At 44.1% G+C, this 22,251-nt stretch overlaps 2 protein-coding genes and 1 pseudogene across 2 annotated transcripts; 2 read left to right on the top strand and 1 right to left on the bottom strand.

Annotated features, from left to right (window-relative positions):
- The first annotated feature begins 785 nt into the window (after window positions 1–785).
- On the top strand, window positions 786–10,720 carry LOC136531341 (fumarate hydratase 1, mitochondrial-like). The gene is made up of 17 exons (XM_066524011.1): window positions 786–1,052; window positions 1,207–1,324; window positions 1,870–2,019; window positions 2,321–2,431; window positions 2,519–2,602; window positions 6,425–6,523; window positions 6,621–6,671; window positions 6,738–6,787; window positions 7,515–7,596; window positions 8,198–8,292; window positions 8,377–8,443; window positions 8,540–8,590; window positions 9,282–9,377; window positions 9,545–9,643; window positions 9,733–9,762; window positions 9,852–9,917; window positions 10,240–10,720. Exons 1-17 carry the CDS (start codon window positions 892–894, stop codon window positions 10,324–10,326), a joined length of 1,497 nt encoding a protein of 498 aa, XP_066380108.1. The 5' UTR covers window positions 786–891; the 3' UTR covers window positions 10,327–10,720.
- LOC136513609 (dehydration-responsive element-binding protein 2C-like) lies at window positions 3,588–4,747 on the bottom strand (annotated as a pseudogene).
- A 934-nt stretch (window positions 10,721–11,654) lies between the features above and the next one.
- LOC136539898 (probable phospholipid hydroperoxide glutathione peroxidase 6, mitochondrial) lies at window positions 11,655–13,415 on the top strand. The gene is made up of 6 exons (XM_066531885.1): window positions 11,655–11,775; window positions 11,865–11,941; window positions 12,609–12,670; window positions 12,807–12,925; window positions 13,059–13,226; window positions 13,310–13,415. The coding sequence occupies exons 1-6, from the start codon at window positions 11,737–11,739 to the stop codon at window positions 13,340–13,342; spliced, it is 498 nt and encodes a 165-aa protein (XP_066387982.1). The 5' UTR covers window positions 11,655–11,736; the 3' UTR covers window positions 13,343–13,415.
- The last annotated feature ends 8,836 nt before the right edge of the window (window positions 13,416–22,251 follow it).

Raw genomic sequence — 22,251 nt, forward strand, 5'->3', positions numbered from 1 at the left:
TCCTTATTTCTATTGTCACGTTATTATTTTATTTACCTGTCATATTGGCACTATAAATCTTACTCCCTCCAGCACTTCTAGCTTTTGTTGGAGAGATCAAGGATACTAGAAAAATTATTTATATATCCCTACTAAAGTTGCGCCAACATGTAATAATTGCACCTTAAGAATAGAAAAAGGTAAAAAAAAAAGGCTACTATAGTTAGGTAGTACATAGCTGGATGTGCATTTATTTTGTGACAAAATTTAAATGCTAGAGGTGCAATTATTATGAGATAGAGGGTTCGTTGGGTTAGGCTGCCCATAGTACGAAAACAACTACGGTAGTCCTTTTTTAAAAAACAAAAACTATCCTTCCTATAAATACACATCTCATTTTTGGAGACTTAAGTTTGACTTGAAATACATAAATAGTATCAACATTTCTACTTTGAGATAATTTTATTATCAAAATTATTCTATGCATAATTTAATGATACTTATTATACATTATGAATATTAAAAGGTTTGACTCTTAAGAAACGATATGTGTATTTATTTTGTGATGAAGTGAGTAGTTTTTTCTTTTAACTTTGTAGTCGTTCTATTAGGACTGTGTAACACAAAAACAAAAGCGATCAGCCGTTCAGCGACAGTAAAAAAAAGCGTCCCCTGAGCAAAGCCAATCAGACCAACTTTTACAGCAAGGCAGCCCATCAACCACCTGCCACCACCCGATGCAGAATGCACGCGTGAGATCAGCCCATTAAAAACCTCCCTGGTTCCCTGCCTCCTCTCCCCCTCTCCCGGAGTACCGGTCCACCACCTGCCCTGTCCGGCTGCTCTCGTTCTTCCCATTCTCTTGCCGCCGCGGCGACGCGCAGACCTAGCACTAGCAGGGAAACACCCGAGATGGCGATGGCTCTGCGCCGCCTCGCGGGCGTGTCCGGCTCGCCGTCGGCCTCCGCTGCCGCGGCCGCGCTGCTACTCCGGGCGGCGCTGACCCGCCCGATCTCCACCGGCTTCCGCGAGGAGCGCGACACCTTCGGTCCCATCCAAGTCCCCAACGACAAGTGCGTGGTTTCCCCCTCGCCCCCATAGATGCATAGCAGCTTTGTCCCGTTGATCTAATTTGTCGGGCGTTGTTTTGATCTGTTGGTGTCGCCGGCAACTAAGATGCTGTGGTTGATCTGATGGCTTCCGGCTGTTGTGTTCTGTTTCGGGCAGGCTGTGGGGCGCGCAGACGCAGAGGTCGCTGCAGAACTTCGACATTGGCGGGGAGCGCGAGAGGATGCCCGTGCCCATCATCCGCGCTTTTGGCGTGCTAAAAAAGTGCGCCGCTAAGGTACAAAGTCAAACTGTTTTTTTTTTTTTGTTTTCTGCGCGTGGTGGGTGGGTAGATGCATTCCGTTGATTATCCTTTGTGGGCACTGCAAACTGTAAAGCAATTTCCGCATTCCATGGAAGGAATGGTTGTAATAAGCAATGCGTGATGTGCCCAAATTCCATCTGCTATATTATTCAGTGGTTATGATTGTATTTTGGAGTATATAAGATGACAACTCTGGATTTTCCTGTTTGTTGTGAGCCACCAAGTATCTGTTTGTTAGACTTATTATAAGATCACATGTGGATGGGACATGCTAGTTACAACTTATAGTTTGTTTGACTTATTAAATGTCACAAGACTACTAATTTCAGATAAATTCCATATTAGATAGGTGCTTCTCACTTTGTTTTTAACCAATTTCAGATTGCTCTGTAGATCACATTAGACACAGTTATTAGTGCCAGCTCGAACTTTTCTATATACTTTCAACTTTTCACTTTGGTAGTTTTTAGGCTACTTGTATCATTTATGTATGGATACTTTTCCTTTTTCTTTTGAAGGTAAATATGGAGTATGGCCTTGATCCAACAATAGGGAAGGCCATAATGCAGGCAGCTGAGGAGGTCGCAGAGGGAAAGTTGGATGATCACTTCCCACTTGTTATCTGGCAAACTGGCAGTGGCACACAAAGCAACATGAATGCCAATGAGGTTGGTGTCCTACACATCCAATATTTTTAGTTCAAATCTTTCACCAGAAGTGTCAATTCTAAAGTAGTATGGCTGTTGATTAGAATAGTAATCCCTGCTAAAGTGTGAAAAGTTAAGCTTCACTGTCCAAACAGTGGGCAAACTGAACCTACCTACATCTGTGCTCCACTCTGCTGATTGTCTGTATGCAAAACAGTATTTACTTTTCCTGTTAAGCTAATGCTCGTGTGAATTTTATTGTGTACTTAGCATGTTTTTGCCAGTTGTGCCATATCGTTTATGATCTCTTTTCTCAATTTAGGTAATTGCAAATAGGGCAGCTGAGATCCTTGGACACAAGCGCGGTGAGAAGTTTGTGCACCCAAATGACCATGTGAATAGGTCACAATCTTCAAATGATACATTTCCCACTGTAAGCTTTAACTATTTTTAAAATTTTTATTTCAGTATTACTATTACTGCTGCAGATGTTTATTATTCATGCTGTTGACATTTCCAGGTAATGCATATAGCGGCGGCCGTTGAGATAAATTCGAGGTTTATCCCAAGTTTGCAACAGTTGCATGATTCACTTCATTCAAAAGTATTAATTTCTCATTTCCTTCCTTGGGAACTATTTTACTATGCTTGTCAAATGCCTTTTATAATTATTGTGACCCTTTTTGTACTATGCTTGTTAAGTGCCTTTTGTATAATTATATCATGACCCATTAATATTATATTAGCCTACTGCGAATTTGTGCCTATTGATTATATGCACCTGCTGATTAGGGATTCAGATCGAAGTTGAAACATTAGAAACTTAGAAAATTGTCTAGGGCATTGCTTGTACAAGAACTGCATAGTGGCTCCTAACTCTGTACAAGTTCTGTAGCAGTCCGTTAGAGTCGCTTAATTCTTTGCCCAATTGAAGTTTGTATTAATAATTAGGTGCTAATGAGGTAACCCATACCCTGGTGACCACTTCATACCAATTTGTACATGCTAATGGTAATATGTATAAGCATCTCTTATAAAGTTCATTCTTCTTCCTTTTTTCTCCAGGGCATCTTTTTATTTGTGGAGTGGGTTAGTGGGTGATTTATTTTTATGTTCTTTTTTTTAAGTTCCTGCTATCCGTGTTTTGTTGTTATAAATTGATTTCAGGGTAATCTGTTTTCTGATTCATAGTTTACTTTTGCTTTATATAAATTCTAGGATGGAATGGAACAAGCTAGCTAGCTGCCCATGCATATACCACACATACAAACCCACAAAGACTATATAGCTAGGATAGAGTATAGGCACCAATACTACAGTATATATTTTACAAACCTGAAACATAACTGAGAAACAAAACTATATAATACGGAGTATATAGTAGCAGTCTATAGCAGAGTAACCATCTGGTACGTACATACAGTTCTATATGTATGCCTTGAGTTGTAAGTAAGTCACGAACCACTGGGTGTCATGCATCGCGCGTGCGTCGAATCACTTCGCCACGTACACCGGCCAGCTCATCGATGCAGCTTGGAACGAAGTAGCTGGTGCAGGTCACGCGCCAGCGTCATCGATCAACGCGAGAGTCAGAGAGGGACGATGACCTACTGCTGGTGCTGGGCGGCGCCGCGGCGGAGTCGATCATCATGGTGGGGGTCGACCAGGCGGCCGCCGTGTGGTCCCAGATGCTGCTGGCGGCTTCGTCGAACACCTTGGGGGGCACCTCCTGGAAGCCCTGCAGGCCGAAGTCCTCCGCCTCGGGCAGCCGCGTCATGAAGTCCTCGAAGTCGTCTGGCTCCTGGTGCAGAGGCGCCGCCGCCAGCTCGCGGATCATCTGCTGGTGACGCTGCATCTCCATCGTGGTGGTGGTGTTGTCGACGTGGCAGCCCTGTGCCTGCGGCACGGCGGGCGCCATCATCACGCCGCCGCATGACGATGGCGGCGTCATCTGGAACGTCTGGTGGTTGTTGTAGTTGTAGGTGGGCGAGGCCGCCACGGCCGCCGTGGTCACCGGCGACGAGCTGGAGTAGGAGTTGGAAAAGGAGCCGGAGTTGGACGACGACGTGTTGACGGAGTAGCTGGAGGAGTACCGCATCATCATCATAGGCGCCGCCGCCATGGCGGCCTGCTGCTGCTGCTGCTGCTGGAGGTACTGGTGGTGGTTATTGTGCCCACCACCACCAGCAGCAGCAGGGCCAGCAGCCACAGTGTCAGGGGACGGAGACGACACCGAGACCACCGGTGCTCCTCCTCCGCCTGCCGCAACCGCCGGAGGAGGCAGCTGCAGGTTGAGGTGCGCGCAGTCGCCGTAGAGCTGCCTGGCCACGTTGTCGTAGGCGTGTGCGGCCTCGAGCGCGCTGTCGAAGGTGCCGAGCCAGAGGCGCGCGCCACGGTTGGGCTCGCGGATCTCAGCCACCCACTTGCCCCAGGTCCGCTGGCGGATGCCGCGGTACGGGCACTGCTGGTTGTCCGGCCCGCCCTTGCCCTTCATGCAACCCTTGCGCGAGTAGCGCAGCGGGCAGCACCTGCGGCCGCCAGTGGCCCTGCTGCCGCCGCCGCCGCCGCTGTTCTGGTGCTGCTGCTGCGGCCGCAGCGGCAGCAACTGGTGGTGCGTACCTTGCTGCTGGTGGACCTGCAGGTGGTGGACGAACTGCTGCTGTTGTTGCTGTCGCTGTCGCTGTCGATGCATCACCGCCACCTCCATAGCGACCGGCGGCAACCGATGATCCATCTGGACCAGCTTCATCCCTCCGTCCGTCCGCAGATTGATCGATATGGCGATCGACCGGCGGCGATGGATGCTAGCAATGCAACCCTTGCCTGGGTCTCGGTGCCTTGTGTGTGTGCTGTGTGAGGCTCCCTGGCCCGGTATATATAGACAGTTGGCAAGGCATGCAGATGGAGCACTGCAGGCCAGGCAGCAGTCTTTCAGTGTGCGCAATGAAGGCAGGCGGGCGCGGGCGGGCAGAGAAGCCGGCGCATGGCACTGCATGGAGCCTCCGTGTAGAGGTGGCACCAGGCGGGGCCTGGGCGTGGGGCCACGCGGGGGGCGCGGCGCGCCAAGTAAGAGAGGCGGGTGACACGAAGGGGTGGGGGCCAGCAGGGCGGGACACATGGACGCCTGGGTGGGCTCCACAAGTCGCAGCACAAGGGCCACGTGGCGGCCAAGGCGACTGGGCCAGCCGTAGTGAGGTCACACTGATGCAGCCCACCCGCCCATGGGCGGACCTGGTGTTGTGCCCGGGTATTCCCGGGCATACCCAACATTTTGGCGCACACCACTGGATGCGTTTGGAAGTGCAGACATATCTTGATTCGGTATCTTTGTTAACCACTGCACTGGGGGCTTGGGCATACCCAAGTTTAAAATCTTGGGTCCGCCACTGCACCCGCCCGGCCCATGGACGCCGATGCAGATGCAGCCACTGCCTGCCATCGGCCGTCTTCTATCTATAAATCATCTATCTATCCATGAATCCATCTCCATCCATCCATGGACTGCACCGATCCGCGAGCCACAGCCATGGCTTGGCAGCTGGACGCTGGGATTTGGATATGGATCTGGTCTGTGAGCCCTGCCTGCTCTGCCTGCATCATACCGCTGACCCTGGTCTCCACACGCATGCAACGACGGACTGACGACTTTGCCCTTGGCCCTCCCTCCCTGTTTTTTTAGTAAAAAAAATAGTAGTAGTATATTTTTGCGGCAGTAGGCATACATGGGCAGTAGAAGAGGCCGTTGCCGTAGATGGGCAACCAAATCGGCACAAATAGATGATGATGTGGACACACGGTAGAGCAGTAAATGGTGTACAAAAATAAGGGTAATGGTAGATAAGCTTGTTATTAGTGATCTCAGCACTTAGATTACAAATTGACTGAAAAGATTGAACAATGCGCTCAATGAAACTAGTATAACGAAGCGAATGGGTCTGTAGCCTAGTTGGTCACAGGAGTCTTAGTTGCAACTCAGTTCCTGGGTTCGACTCCTGGTGGAAACGAATTTAAACAGGCCTGGGTTAAAAAACACTCCTCGTCGGCTGTGTTCCCGAGTTATACGTGTAACCACCTGAGTCGCTTTCAGCGAGATGCACATTGCCGCAGGCATGTGTCCTGGGCGCTCGGTGGTAAGTCCAGGGCAGCTGGCCTTCTGGGTGTTTTTTGCCTTGCACGTGAGAAGTTTGTTTTTAATCAATGCAGCAGGGGCGGTCCTTCCCCTGCAGGTCGATTTTTTTTTAAACTAGTACAACGAACCCCACAGAATATGTGTTGACTTTGAGCTGAATAGCTGATTAAACTAATGTTGGTTTCCTTGACATGTTAACCTATGGTTGGCAGTGCTAGTAGCTATATGTAACATTATATTTCTGTATTGTTATATAGTAAATTTTGTTTTAATGAATTTGCTAACCTGACTGTGCAGACTGTTGAGTTTAAAGACATAATTAAAATTGGACGTACACATACCCAAGATGCCACCCCGTTGACTCTTGGCCAAGAATTCAGTGGTTACACTACACAGGTAGGATTTATTCCAGCATCTTTTGTTGTCTTATTTATTAACTATATGCACTTAAGATTAACAGGTAGACTTAGTAACTGTTTATGACTCTATGCAGGTCAAATATGGAATTGACCGTATTAATTGTACATTACCTCGGATGTACCAGGTACTATACTGCTAATGTTTGTTTTCTTTACAAATTAGCACTACTGATAATTACCTTGCTGAGCAGCTTGCTCAAGGTGGAACTGCAGTTGGAACTGGCTTGAACACTAAGAAAGGGTAATTGTCAATTAATGTTTGAGATAATTTGTTTACATTGATACGTTTGATCGATAAATTTTAATTTGGTTTTGGGTTAAGTCCATTTATGGCCCCTCAACTCTGGCGTTTGTCTAATTTTAACCCCCAACTATAAAACGTTTAACTTTGACACCTCAACTATCAAAACCGTTTCATTTTGACCACAGAGTCATCTGAAAACCACTCAGAACTGCTTTGGGTGTCAAAATTGAACGGTTTTGATAGTTGATGTGCCAAAGTTAGACAAAAGCAAGAGTCGAGGGGTAAAAAATGGACTTAATCAAGTACTTTAGTTTTTTAGATATTTATGCAAAATTATATATTTAGATTTACTTCTTGAGTTACCTAGTAGTCTATCACCATTTGCCTCGGGAAGAGAAGGGAAGAGAATTCATGTAACCCTGTCATCCAGAGTGTCATGAGCCATGACATAACCCAGATTAATCTGTTCATTCCAATTAGTTTCCATACTATCTAGTCTCTTTTTCCAGTTTGACCTCTCATGTCTACTTCTGGATTAAAAGAAGTGAGACATGGAGATTTGAGTATCCAACCCAAATTGATTTTTTTTCTTTTATATGGTTAATCATTACTAATCTTATGGTACTTGATTTAGGATAACTTTGAAACAGAGTGTTATTTCCATGCTTTACCTAAGGCGTTCCTTTCATTTATTAAATACTTAAATTTCAATCTGTCTTTTCAGATTTGATGTCAAAATAGCTGCTGCAGTGGCTGAGGAAACAAACCTACCCTTTGTGACAGCAGAGAACAAGTTTGAAGTTTTGGTTAGTAACAATGCACACATATAAATCTTATACTCTGATCTGCCACTAGCCACCGAAGGTTTCACACAATTTTATTGGATATTACATGACATTTTAATTGCAGTGTCTGAGGCTATAACTGCCTGCAGACATATTCGTCCACTAAACACAGATATTAGGTATTTGCAATGTAAGATGATTTGTGGAAGATCCTTATCATCTTCTCCATTTATTCCATGCTACCTTAGATCTATGCATATAAAACAAGGAATTTGTTAGTGCTTAGCAGTCGAAAGTGCATTTTTAATATGTTGCCTCAGAAAATGAAAATAACAAGTATTTGCGAACTGAAACCAACGGATGCAAATATCATCTGTTCCCAAGTTGAGCAGATGAAATATTAAGATGTGTATGTCACTTTCAGTTATTTTATTTGATAGTTGTCAGGCTTTGTTCTTTATAGAAGCAAAATCCAATGACTTCTTGCTTGTATAGTGTACTTAGTATTAGTATGACTTTTGGTTTTATTGTCTCGCTAACTTTTCTTTTTCTAATTTTGTATTATTCAGACTCTCTATTATCTCATCACTGTATGTTATCATCAGTTTTTTCTTATAAGTAGGCAGCGCATGACGCTTTTGTCGAGAGCAGTGGCGCGGTAAATACAATTTCTGCATCTCTTATGAAGATAGCAAATGACATACGCTTGCTAGGAAGGTCGTTATTCCAATCTTCTATTTTTATAAATGATTTTTTCTAGCATGCTGGGGGCATGCACTAATATTTCCAACACAATCACAGTGGTCCTCGATGTGGTCTTGGTGAACTAATCCTACCAGAAAATGAGCCTGGGAGCAGCATTATGCCTGTAAGCAGACTGTTAGTATATCATGTTATGGTTTTCATATTTTTATCAACAGAATACATCATTCCGAAAGCTTCTTTTTCAACTTGTACTTTTCAGGGAAAAGTTAATCCAACCCAGTGCGAGGCTCTGACAATGGTTTGTGCTCAGGTACACAAATAATGTTTGTTTTCTCTTCTGAAAATAATCAAATCTCCATATTGTATTTTTGACAAACATTTTTCTTGTTTGTTTTATGTTCTTGATGAACAGCTTTACCTTTATTTGAAAAGCATTTATGTTCCATTGGTATACCATTTATTTAGTCATATATATTTATGTCATGGTTCTCATAATCCGTATCAAACTCATAATCCTAGTGAGGACTACATATTCATCTATTATGATGTTTAATGGTTAAGGTGATCTGCACCTCATAACTACCTTCCAGCTTGCTTAGTCAGAAACATTTTTAGGGAGCAGTTGTTGTCATTTCCTGTAGAAATTACATATATCTGAGTCATTTAATTTGTCTGATGCAGTGCCTTTTACTATATTTTTAAAACTAAATGTTCGATAAGTAGCAAGAGCATCTGAATAGCGATCAATAACAAACAATTGAGTTGGTAAAAATGAATGCTACTAGCATATCTGACAAATGAAATATGCTTATATGAGGTGCCCTCCACCTTTACTTTCTGCAAATAAGCCGAAATCTTAGTACCTGACTGGGGCTGCTGCTGAACCATATTTTGTCTTGACATTCTATTTCTTTTTGCATTATTTATACTCTAGCATATGCATTTGACTATCTGAATTTTAATAATTTCAAATAACTGTCATTTGGATGATGGCATTGCAGGTTATGGGTAATCATGTTGGTGTTACAGTTGGTGGTGCAAATGGGCATTTTGAACTGAATGTTTTTAAGCCAATGATCGCAGCCGGATTACTTCGAGTATGCTTTCTATTATCATACTTCAATATGCTTAATTTACTATAGAAACTTTTTCTAGCCTCATAAGCCCTCTTATTGTTTTAGGTACATAATGTTAATGTGAGTTGGTAACTTTAACCTCCTAAATTTTTACTGCAAGTGCCTCTAACCATTCCTTTTTTCATCAGTCATTGAGGTTGTTAGGGGATGCATCTGTGTCCTTCGAGAAAAATTGTGTCAGGGGAATTCAAGCAAACCATAAGAGAATTTCACAACTTTTGCATGAGGTAACAATCCATCACATAACTACTGAGTACTCGCAAAAGATATGTGTATAAAGTGCAATACTTATTTCTCTTCCTTTTTTTTTGTCCAGTCTCTGATGTTGGTGACATCTTTGAACCCTGTAAGTAAACTGCAAATTTGCCTTTTTTTAAATCTCTGTTTGTAGTTGTAAAAAGTAGCGAGTCATGCTTACTTTTGGAATGAATGCAGAAAATTGGCTATGACAATGCTGCAGCTGTTGCTAAGAAAGCCCACAAAGAAGGAACCACGTTGAAGGTGATCTTGCTTTACTTATTTCACTTTGCCTTGGCCTTGCTCTGCGGTGTATAATGCATTATCTTAGCTTAGGTGACTTGCGCACGTTGATATCTTGTCCTGGTTGCCTGAACCATTCAATTCTTAAGGCATTAGATATTGAAAACTTGAATCAGGACATTAATCATGTGATATAAGTTCATTCTCCATTCCCTCGTCTATTCATATCCTCATAGAGTACAACTTAATCATGGGAATTATAATTTTCATTGATTTTACATTCTTTAAACTTCTTCCATGTTACTATACACCTAATCCTTTCTTGATTTTATCTTTTCCCCAGAAAGCTGCATTAGACCTTGGAGTATTAACGGAGCAAGAATTCCATGAGCTTGTTGTCCCAGAGAAAATGATTGGTCCTTCTGATTGATAACCCCATGTTCACTATGTTTCTTTGAAGCATTGAGGTTGCCACATCCGCGAGTTCTGGTGGTTTCCTGTGATGCCAACTTAATGATTCTAGTGCACCCGTAAATAAACCAAATAATTTTTCATATGGTCATTAGGTCCTCCCAACACTGGAGAAATGATTTTTGCATGGCGGATGGTACCTGAGAAAACAATTGTATGCTTGTTCCAATAGGACAATAGGGCACTTTGATGCATGAGGCACCTTCCATTCTCCTGGCATCAGTCAAGCTTTTGTTGCCAGGTAGCTAATGCTATGTAATAAGTGACATGGCAACCATGTCTAGAAATTATTTGCATTGGTCTTTGACAAGTGAAAGTAGAAATATACCTGAGTTCTAGTTGTTGTTGTTTTACTGATTTTGAGCTAGTTTTTTCCATCGCTGAATTCAATGTCCCGAGGATTCTGACCGACAATTTCCGAACTTACTAACTCCGCTGTCTTCAAAACCTGTTGCTTTTATGTTTGAAAGCTATATTATGTTATGGAAACCATGCCGTCAAAACTATGATGCGAGAGAGTAAGTGCGTATATAAACATTCGTACCATTTTGATTGTGTACCAATTATTAACTCTACATCGTTGAAGATGTATCATATACGCTTCTAGAGCAGTGTTTTTGGGGGTTCAGTTGTCGTGTTGCCCATGGAAACCTGGAACTGGAAGGTAGTCATCGAATATTTCTTGACCTTTGATGTTTGATGGTCGAATTCTATTTTGAACATGGACGAAAGCTAATGAACCAGTGCTTATAAAAGTTGGCGTTAACTACAATGCTGGGCAGGAGGAAGATGCTGGGGTTTATGCTCTCGTACAACTTTCCTGTGTTCCATCTCCTTGTACCGATCAAGAATCTCCTCAAGCTGCCTGTCTCGCCTGTTTGGTTTAACCCTGTTTAGTGACTAAACTTTAGTCACTTTTAGTTTAGAGGCACTAAAGTTTAGTGACTAAAATGCCAAACACCTCCACTAAAATTGAGAGGTCACTAAATTTTATTGGCTTTTAGTCACTAAGGTAGCTAAAAGTAACTAAAGCGTACATGAGACAACTATTTTAGTGATTTTTAGTGAGGATAACAAAAAAAGATCACTAAACTTTAAAAGGATCATTAAACTTTAGAGACCACTGCATTAGAGGGGGTGGAAGGCCCTCAGAAGGCGAAACACCAAATTCGTTGCATACGAGAAAGCTGACGAGAGCGTGCAGACAGCAGCCGTGTCGCAGCGTAAACCCCTGCTCCGCTATAAAATGGGGTCGCATCCCCGATGCCTCCCCACGCATCTCCCAGGTGGCTCTCGCCTTGGTAATCCATCCTCCGGGCTCTGGCCGGCCGGTTAGCTCGAGCTGTGTTTACTCGATCAGCAATCCATCATGGCTGCCGCCAGCTCCCTCCACGACTTCGCCGTCAAGGTCCGCCTGCTAGTAACCCCCTCTCCCCCTCAGTTCCCTTCCAAAACTAATGCACGTGATTCACAAGTGCATAATCGCATTGCGTGTAGGATGCAAGCGGCAAAGATGTGGACCTGAGCACCTACAAGGGCAAGGTTCTCCTCATCGTCAACGTTGCATCACAGTGGTAATACATAACGATCATATATTATTGTTCCCTCTGTCAGCATATATAATATTTGAGCGATTGAAATGTAGGACGCCTTTCCAGCTTTATTTATGTCTCTTAGCAGAATTAATTAAGCTAGAAACAAATGGTCATATTCTCTTGCTTTTTTAATTAGCTCATTCAAGTATAGGAAGTTGAGCTTCGTATACACTAGTCTCACATATTCATGTGCTAAACACCCCAAGATGCTACGTGCCCTTGTAGTTTATGTTCTTTTGGATTGAGGTTTTCGCGTGTCCGTAGGGAATATACGCACTGAACGAGATATTAGTATGCTATATAAGCAGACAAATTGTTCAGAATTGGACAGGTAAAATATCGGTCCCTGCCAATTGGGGCTTATGTACATCTTTTTTTGATAAACGTTTGTACATATTTTTGAAGTACTATATCACTGGTTTCGTTTCGTTTCTATTGTGTTTGCTGTATATTGTACTTGTATCTTAGACCTGACAACGGGCTGACAATTTTGACCCGTGGGCTTACAATTTTGGAAAAGTAGAATCAGATTATGAGGCCCGTGGGCTGTGGCCCATTACCATCCTCAGATGCGGAAGTGCTATGAATGTTTATTAGCTTTTTTGGTTTGAACTAAAAGATTACTTGTCTGTAATCATTATTACAGTGGCCTGACCAATTCTAACTACACGGAGCTTACCCAGCTATACGAGATGTACAAGGACCAGGGTGAGTCGCCTTTGAGATACTGATTCTCTCTCTCTCTCTTATGCCCAGTTCCTCATGTAGATTGGTTCAGTTATGATTCATAATATGCTATAAATTAATATTAATATTGCTGCTAATTTGGTGTGACCTTCTTCAGGTTTGGAGATCCTTGCGTTCCCATGCAACCAGTTCGGTGGGCAAGAGCCTGGCACAAGTGAGGAGATCGTCCAGTTTGTTTGCACTCGCTTCACGGCTAAGTTTCCATTTTTTGACAAGGTAAATTTGTGCGCACAAAACTTCTTTAATTTCTACTCTTTTGCGTGTCCAAGCTGAAATAAACAGCGACCTGATCATGTAATATAAGGTTGCGAAGTTTTAATGCCTATCCATTGTTTTCCCCGGCCGTAAGGTTGACGTCAACGGCGAAGATGCTGCGCCCATCTACAAGTTTCTGAAATCCAGCAAAACCGGCCCATTCGGTGAGAACATCAAGTGGAACTTCGCCAAGTTCTTGGTTGACAAACAGGGGCATGTCACTGAGCGGTATGCTCCAACCACTTACCCACTCAGCATCCAGGTGAGAGTTCAGAATGGTGCATCGATGGAACTTCCTCGATCGTCTAATCTTACAACACTACCTTTTATTTGCATTATCTGCAGAAGGACATCAAGAAGCTGCTTGGGAGTTATTGAATATCTGGAGCCAACAGATAGATGCACTGCTGCATATATATAGCATCAGGCACTTGAAACATCTGAAATGTCGTGATAATAAATTTTTGGTGTTAAATGTTATAAGCCTGCTATGTTTCTACCTAGTAGTAGTAGTAAATAATAACATGGTTTATCTTGTGCTAGTAGGAAATACTTCATCCGTTCCAAAATAATTGCAAATTTGTGATTCAAATTTTGCCCTCACATGAATGAACAAATGGCACGAGGTCCAAAGCAGTTGCAGAGCACAATACACTAGACAGGCTTGTGGAGCAGCGTGGGACGAGGAACAAAGAAATAAAAATTGAGTTAAACAAAAGGTAACTGATGGAGGCCTGCCCTATGTTTCATAGGGGCAGTTTCATCATTTTATCCTTTGTCTTGCGCCCAGTTCATTTGGCTTATAAGTCATACTTTTTCAGTCAAACAATGGTATTTTTCTCTCACAACAAATCAGCTGACAGTACTTTCAACCATGGCTTATCAGCAAAACAAATATGACATTGGTTTTTGTTTCAACTCCTAGAATACTAACTTATTTAGGAAGGGAGTGAGTAGCAGGCATCATAATCAGTTGAAATACGATAGTGCTAGTGCCTACACACCGTCCGTACCTGCACTCCGCGTACCGTCTGAGCCCACGTAGCGTCTGCGTCCCATGCCTGACCCCCTCGTCCCCTCTAGCAGTTGCAGTAGGCGGGTCATATTGCAACACCCGATCTACTTTTAAAACATCCAGATGCAACACTTGCAACATACATCTACGAAACACTTGAAACACGTGTCTCAAACACTTGCAAAAAACACCTGAAACACTTGAAAATCATTGTAAACATTCGCAACATCCAAATAAAACACTTGCAACATATGTGTGAAACATATACAACATCTAGATAAACACACTTGTACGTCGAAAAAACAAATGAAACATTAGGAACAAACGTTTGCAACATATGCAACATCCCGATCTACTTTTACAACATCCATACGAAACACTTGCAACATACCTCTAAAATATCTGAAACACTTAAAATATACGCTTAGCTTGCAACATGCGGTTTCAGTGCAACATCTCCTTACTGCTTTGGATAATGGAGGCTCATCGGCGTGTGGAGTTCACTAGTTTAGAGCTCACCGGTAGCGTGAAAAACGCCGCTCCGGTGGAGAAGGCCACAGCAGGTCCGGTGGAGAAGGGCGCGGCGGGTCTCCACACTATGCGGGTGGAGCATGAGTGAAAGGTCCTAATGGCTAGAGGGGGGTGAATGGCCTAATAAAAATTTCTACAACAACACTTAACAAAAGGGTTAGACAATTATGAGGCAAAGCAAGTGTTACGCTAGCCTACTCAAAATGCAAGCCACCTATCACAGTTCTAGTTTAGGTAGAATCTATTCACACAATAGCTATGATACTACTCTATGTTAGTGTGCTCTCAAAGGCTAACTAAAGAGCCACACCAACGAACCAAGCAAGCTCTCATAACTAACTACACTAAAGAGCTTGACAACTAGTTTGCAGTAATATAAAGAGAGTGATCAAGAAAGTTATACCGCCGTGTAGATGAAGGAATCAATCAATCACAAGAGTGAATAACAATGAAGACCAATCACCTCGGAATCAAAAGATGATCACAATGATTTTTTACCAAGGTTCACTTGCTTGCCGGCAAGCTACTCCTCGTTGTGGCGATTCACTCACTTGGAGGTTCATGCGCTAATTGGCATCACACGCCAAACCCTCAATAGGGTGCCGCACAACCAACACAAGATAAGGATCACACAAGCCACGAGCAATCCACTAGAGTACATTTTGGCGCTCTGCCGGGGAAAGGTCAAGAACCCCTCACAATCACCACGATCGGAGCCGGAGACAATCACCACCCTCCGCTCGACGATCCTCGCTGCTCCAAGCCATCTAGGTGGCGGCAACCACCAAGAGTAACAAGCGAATCCTACAGCGAAACACAAACACCAAGTGCCTCTAGATGCAAATACTCAAGCAATGCACTTGGATTCTCTCCCAATCTCAAAGATGTTTAATCTGTGATGGAAATGAGTGGGAGGACTTTTGCTAAGCTCACAAGGTTGCTATGTTAATGTAAATACCCAAGAGAGTGAACTTGAGCCGGCCATGGGGCTTTAAATAGAAGCCCCCCACGAAATAGAGCCGTTGGCTCAATTATTTGGCTGACTACGCGTCGACCGGACGCAGCACCGGACGCTGCACCGGATGCTCCATTCGTGAATACCGGACGTGTCCGGTAGGTCGACTGGACACGTCCGGTCTCTCCTAGACTGCCACGTGTCTAGTTCAAGACAAGGTAGCCTTTGCAACCCACACTTTCATGCGATCGGACGCTCAGACCGGACGCAGAACTACAAATGACCGGACACTGAGCCGCCAAGTCCGGTCGAGTCTAGTAAGCCACCAGGGCCGACCGGACGTGTCTGTTAGAAACTGATCGGACGCTGAGCCTCAGCGTCAGGTCGAGTACAGTAAGCATCCACGCTCGACCGGACGTGTCCGGTCACTCCGGACCGAACGCTGCCAGCGTCCGATCAACTGCACTACCGAACACTGACCATGCAGATCCATACCAGACGCGTCCGGTGTGGCAACCAGACGTGTCCGATCGCACTGTGCAGTTCAGTCCTGAGCCACATACCGGACGTGTCCGATCTACATACCGGGTCCGATCACTCTGTGACCAGCGCGACTAACTCGTTTTTAACTCTATTTTCTTCACCCTTGCTCAAATGTGCCAACCACCAAGTGTATCACCTTGTGCACATGTGTTAGCATATTTTCACAAACATTTTCAAGGATGTTAGCACTTCACTAGATCCTAACTGCATATGCAATGAGTTAGAGCATCTAGTGGCACTTTGATAACCACATTTCGATACGAGTTTCACCCCTCTTAATAGTACGGCTATCGATCCTAAATATGATCACACTCGCTAAGTGTCTCGATCACTTAAAACAAGATAGCTCCTACAATTTATACCTTTGTCTTGAGCCTTTTGTTTTTCTCTTTCTTCTTTTCCATTTCAAGCACTTAATCATTACCATGGCATCGCCATCTTCATGTCATGATCTTCATTTGCTTCACCACTTGGAATGTGCTGCCTATCTCATGATCACTTGATAAACTAGGTTAGCACTTAGGGTTTCATCAATTCACCAAAACCAAACTAGAGCTTTCAACGAGTTGTGCGCGGGGTGAGCTCCGCTGCGAACTATGCAAGTGCGAGTTCCATCCCGGCCGTCGCGAGCTGCACGCGGGCGAGTTCTGCCCTAGCCATGGCAAACTAGGCAGGCGGAGCGCGAGATGTGCTCGGGCTAGCTCCGCCAGGGCTACCATGAGCTGCATGCGGACGAGCTTCACCCTCAGCCGCGGCGAGCTGGGCAGGTGGAGCATGAGATGTGTGTGGGCGGCCACCGCTCCGGCCAGCCGCCGTGAGCTACGCAAGTAGAGTGTGAGCTGTGCGCAATCCATGTTCTGCTTGCTGTGATTTTTTTCTTGGAAACTGCGATGACTAAAAAGCTAGAAGAGCGAATAGGAGATAGTCATTTAGCCTGACGTCGCAGCGAACCAGAGCCTTAGGGCGGACGAACGCCATGTTTCAACCGTGCACGATGGCGACGTGCATGGCTCCTTCTCCACTACTACAGAAACGTTTTTTTAGGGACGGCTCGTAACCCTTTGTAGGGGCGGTTTTGCCAGCCGCCCCTACGAAGGGGTGGCTACAAATTGGTGATTTATAGGGGCGGTTCCTAGACTGTTCCTACAAATCGATTTGTAGGGGCAGCTAGATATTGAGCCCCCCTACAAATCAATTTCCAGAAATCACGAAAAAAGGGATAAAAAGTAACATTTTTTTAATCCGAGGAGGTCCCACCGGCAGCCACACACACCCCCACTCTATCGTTGCAGGGTTTTGAACCTGCAACCTCTCGCTCGCGCGTAAACTTTTCTACCACTGCACCACACGATCACTTGTGTCTATATTCTATTTTGGTTCCCCACATATTATACAAAACTGAGCATAAATTGATTATTTGAGGTCCTAAATTAATTCAAATGAAAAAAATTGTCAACTATAAAGTTTTATAACTTTCCGAGATCTATAACTTTTATTTTGGTAGTCTCTCCATCCGATGTCACTTATAAAATTTGAATTTCAAATTTAAGAAATTCGAACGTAGTTTTCCATGACAAGATGATTTCAAATGAAAAAGTTATCAATTACAAAGTTTCATAACTTTTCAAGATCTACAACTTTCATTTTTACTGTTTGTCCATCCAAGGTTGTTTAAAAAATTCAAATTTCAATTTTTTAGAAATTCAAACGTAATTTTCCTTGACAAGATGATTTTAAATCAAAAAATTGTCAATTATAAAGTTTCATAACTTTTTGAGATTTACAACTTTTATTTTGGTTGTTTCTCCATCCAAGGTCGTTTACAAAATTTGAATTTTAGTGCTTAATTTTTAATACTCGGCGTCTATTTGTAGGGGCACTTCAATATTGAGCCGCCCCTACAAATTCAATTTGTAGGGGCGGCTGGATATAGAGCCGCTCCTACAAATTAGGTCATTTGTAGGGGCGGCTGATAACACCGGCCACCCCTACACTACCGGAGGCGGCTTCTTTGCAAACCTCAGTATTAATGTTCTGTATTTACCTGTAGGTACTGGTCTCGGGTCAACGTCATGCTCCTTGTGTCCCTTTTGGTTACCTTCATTCCAAGGACGGTCCCATGGTAAGTTACGATGGCCTGGATGCACGCCTCGTAATGCATGTCCACGACGAATTTTTTGTAGCATTTGGTAGCCACCGCATCCGCCCTAGCCTCATGTTCGTCCTAGCATCTAAAGAAATCATGCATACAAACATGATATATCAATTCATTATTTCAAGAATGTCTAATGAATGTGATGTATTGAGCAATGTAGTGCGAGGATGACTTACCCATAGCTCTTGCTTCACCCGCTTCGCCTTGTTGTTGAATACCCTACGGGCTCGATCTGTAGCATCGGGGGCGGCGGCGTAGTGGTCAAACGAGTAGGCCAGCCCCGTCACTCCGGCGTACTCAACCAGGCTAGGGAAGTGCTCCTTGCATAGAAGACCGAGGATGCCATTGACTTGGCATGTGTGAGCACCTCCACTCGCCACAATCATCCAATTCCTGTCCAAGTGATTAAGAAAATTTATTAGTTTCTATTTTAATTTTCAACATATCATATAAAGTAGTGATAACATCTAAAGTTACTTACTTTTCCCCCTCAGGTCGAATCAGCGGGCGTCTCTCACGAGGTATCAGTCGCTGAGGGAGGCTCATAGGACCTCGCAAGTAGATGCTCGATGAACTAGAGGAAGCGGAACCCCCTGCTATCGCCTCCTCCTCCTCATCCTCCTATGTGTCCTCCTACGCCTCCTCGGTGTCCTCTTGGGGCACCTGCTCCTCCTCCTTCTCCTCATGCGATGGGGCAGCAGGCGATGATCCCTCCTACGGCTGCTCCTCCTCCTACTCTCCCCCGCTACAGTGGTGCTTGTCCTTCGGTACAAGGACGTTAGCTTCCTCATCCCACCGCCCACCATCTTTGTTCAATCATCTGCAATTAAAAAGAGTAAACTAATAAGCATGGATAAACAAGAAGTACTTAGAAAGAGATGCAAAATAAACAAAATGTAATTACAAAATAAAATAGTATTACATGTATTAGAAATGATCTTCATGATCGGGATTAGCTGCATCATAAGTCTCATCATCACTATCAATCATGTCAAAATAATTAACACTATCCGAATGAGCAATGTTGCCATTGTCATTGTCTAAATGTAATCGCTCAAGCATTTGTAAGTCCTTCACATTTTGCACCTCATCTCCAGCGTCCTCTTCAATAACCGTTTCATTGTCTACTTTCATTCCGATCGCTTAGGTTAAGTCTATCTCAAACCTCCCTTCTAGTTCCTCTTCTTAAAAGAACTCTCCGTCATATGTGTTTGGGTCTATGTTGTAATCTTCATCGTTTGGGACAGGCACTTTACCATGTGGCAATACCCTGTGCACAATATCTCAACCCTTAAGATGCCTTTTGGTTTGACACACATATGGGAGATAATAAACTTGCATGGCTTGTTGGGCCACAATATAGACATCGTCTCCTGGTAAGACTGAATCCTATCGAATTTCGACTAGACCAAGATTACAATATGTCCGTCTCGTTGCTTTAGGATCAAACCAATGACATTTGAATATGATGAGATTAAAAGGTTTGGAACCATGAAACTTGAGTTCGTATATTTCTTCAATTCTTCCATAATACTCGACCTCATCAACGCCGAGCGTAAAAACTCTAGAACTTGAGGTTCTTTGATTAGGCTGACTCTGCTCGTAGATTGTTGTGCGAAAGCGATATCCATTCACGTCATAACCGGAAAATGACCTGACCCTATAGGCAAAGCCATCGGCAACCTATCTCAACTCGGCATGCATAGACACATCCCTCTGGCCCTGCAAGCTCAAGCAGTATACATCATTATATTATTCACACGTACGAGTAACTTCGAATGTCAAACTAAGTACGAGCTAAATTGGATGGTACCTTCCATTTGAATCAAGAAATGAAATCAGGCATTCCATTTCCCGCACCCTATCTAAGAAGGGTATCTAGCTGCTGCGTGGTAGGATCCCTTGATTGACGCCAGAATTCATGAAGAAATTCCCTGTACCAATGAGAAACAAGGGGTTGGATGCAGAATAGAGACGACGTATTTAACAAGTTCGTTGAGAACTTACTGCATGTACAGCGCCACTTCGTCAAGGTTGGTCAACACATATAGCATGATATGGCACCACTCTTCATGATTCAAGGTCTTGGGGGTCGATGCACTTACGCTTTCGAGTTGCCCTCGGAAAAGGCTGAGGTTCGATTCATTTTCGCCAGCATTATAACGAGGGGTTAGATTATGCATGCTAGGGAGGTTGTCACCATAGTATGTTGTTGTGAAGTTCGCCACCTCCTCCAGAATGTATGTCTCTGCAATGGAAGCCTCGATTTTGCATTTATTTCTACATTTCTTTCGAAGAACCTTTAGACATCTCTCGATTGGATAACACCAACGGCCCTGCACGCCCCCCCATTCGTGCCTCATACGGGAGGTGCAAAATCAAGTGCTGCATCGGATTGAAGAAGCCGGGTGGAAAGATCTTCTCCAACTTACAGAGCAACACAGGTGCCATTCTTTCCAAGTCAGCAATCACGGTCCGAGATAACTCCTTGGTATAAAGCTGGCGAAAGAAATAGCTCAACTCTACCAGCACTAGCCAGACATGCTCAGGGACATAACCTCGAACCATCGCCGGAAGAAGCCACTCAATCCATATGTGGTAGTCATGACTCTTCATCCTTAAGACTCGCATAGTAGATAAGTTCACTCCTCTCCTCAGATTAGCTGCATACCCATCAAGGAACATTAACGTCTAGATCCATTCTAGTACTTCCCTCCTTTGGGGCTTGCTCAAGACAAAATCGGCCTTAGGCCTTCTCCATGTCTTGCCGCAACTAGGAGGCTTCATATGTTGATTTGGTCTATCACATAGCATTGTCATATCCACTCTAGGCTTAACGTTGTCCTTTAACTTGTCAGGAATGTCCATGATTGTTGCCCAAAGTGCCTCAACGATATTCTTTTTAGTGTGCATTACATCAATGTTGTGTGGAAGGAGAAGATCATCAAAATAGGGGAGCCGAGTCAAGCCCAACTTATGAGTCCACATATGTTGCTCTCCATACCCACAAAACCACCTTTTGGATTGACCACGAGACCATCTATCTGTTCACGAACCGCGGCACCAGTCATTATCGGTGGTGCAGGGTCCGTCACTACGACACCTTTCGTAAAGTTCTTGATGTCTCGTCTGAATGCATGGTCAAGAGGGAGGAATTACTGATGTTTGTCAAATGATGAATACTTGCCACCCTTCTGTAACCAAATGAACCTCAGACCTTCCTTGCATACTGGGCATGGGAACTTCTTGTGAACACACTAGGCACAGAATATCCCATACGCCAGGAAGTCATGCAGGGAGTAGTGGTACCAAACATGCATTTTGAAGTTTTTCTTTGTAGCTCGGTCATATGTCCACACCACTTCCTCCCAAGCATGGACCAATTCATCAATCACAGGCTCTATGAACACACACATATTATTCCCCGGGTGTCTAGGAATTATTAACGACAAAAATACGTTCTGTCGTTGAAAGTATACACCGGGGGGGAGATTAAGGGGGATAACGAACACGGGCCAACATGTGTATGGGGCATCCATCATTCCATAAGGATTGAACCCATCTGTTGCTAGCGCAACACGTACATTACGAGCCTCTTTAGCTTTCTCATGATGAATGCCATCAAAGTGGGTCCATGCTTCACCATCGGATGCATGTACCGTCCTGTCAGGATTGTATCGTTTGCCATTTTTGTGCCATGTCATCTGTTTCGCAGATTCCTCGGTCATGTATAGCCGTTGGATCCTCGGTATGAACGGAAGGTGCCATAGGATTGTCACGGGAATATCAAGCTGCCTCTTCTGGCCATCACCAGAATCTACCTCTAGGAACCTAGAGGATTTACACTTTGGACAGTACTTTGCTTTCACGTATTCTTTCCTAAATAGGACGCACCCCTTTGGTCAACCATGTATCTGCTCATACGACATCTTAAGTGCACGAAGGAGTTTCTGTGACTCATGCATGCTCTTTGGCAGAAGGTGACCCTCCGAAAGCAGGCTACCAATAACTGTCAACATACCATCGAAGGCGTCTCGACTCAGGCTATACTGGGACTTTAACGCCATTATGCGTCCAATGGCATCCAG

Source organism: Miscanthus floridulus, chromosome 2 (assembly GCF_019320115.1).
Source record: "Miscanthus floridulus cultivar M001 chromosome 2, ASM1932011v1, whole genome shotgun sequence".
Taxonomy (NCBI): Eukaryota; Viridiplantae; Streptophyta; class Magnoliopsida; order Poales; family Poaceae; genus Miscanthus; species Miscanthus floridulus.

Excerpts from the sequence above, each read along its gene's own strand:
- LOC136531341 (XM_066524011.1), top strand. The coding sequence starts at position 892 with ATGGCGATGGCTCTGCGCCGCCTCGCGGGCGTGTCCGGCTCGCCGTCG. Across the intron at positions 6,672-6,737 it reads CATTACCTCGGATGTACCAG|CTTGCTCAAGGTGGAACTGC; the intron begins GTACTATACTGC and ends CTTGCTGAGCAG. Across the intron at positions 9,918-10,239 it reads AAGAAGGAACCACGTTGAAG|AAAGCTGCATTAGACCTTGG; the intron begins GTGATCTTGCTT and ends TCTTTTCCCCAG.
- LOC136539898 (XM_066531885.1), top strand. The coding sequence starts at position 11,737 with ATGGCTGCCGCCAGCTCCCTCCACGACTTCGCCGTCAAG. Across the intron at positions 12,671-12,806 it reads CGAGATGTACAAGGACCAGG|GTTTGGAGATCCTTGCGTTC; the intron begins GTGAGTCGCCTT and ends GACCTTCTTCAG. Across the intron at positions 12,926-13,058 it reads AGTTTCCATTTTTTGACAAG|GTTGACGTCAACGGCGAAGA; the intron begins GTAAATTTGTGC and ends CCCGGCCGTAAG.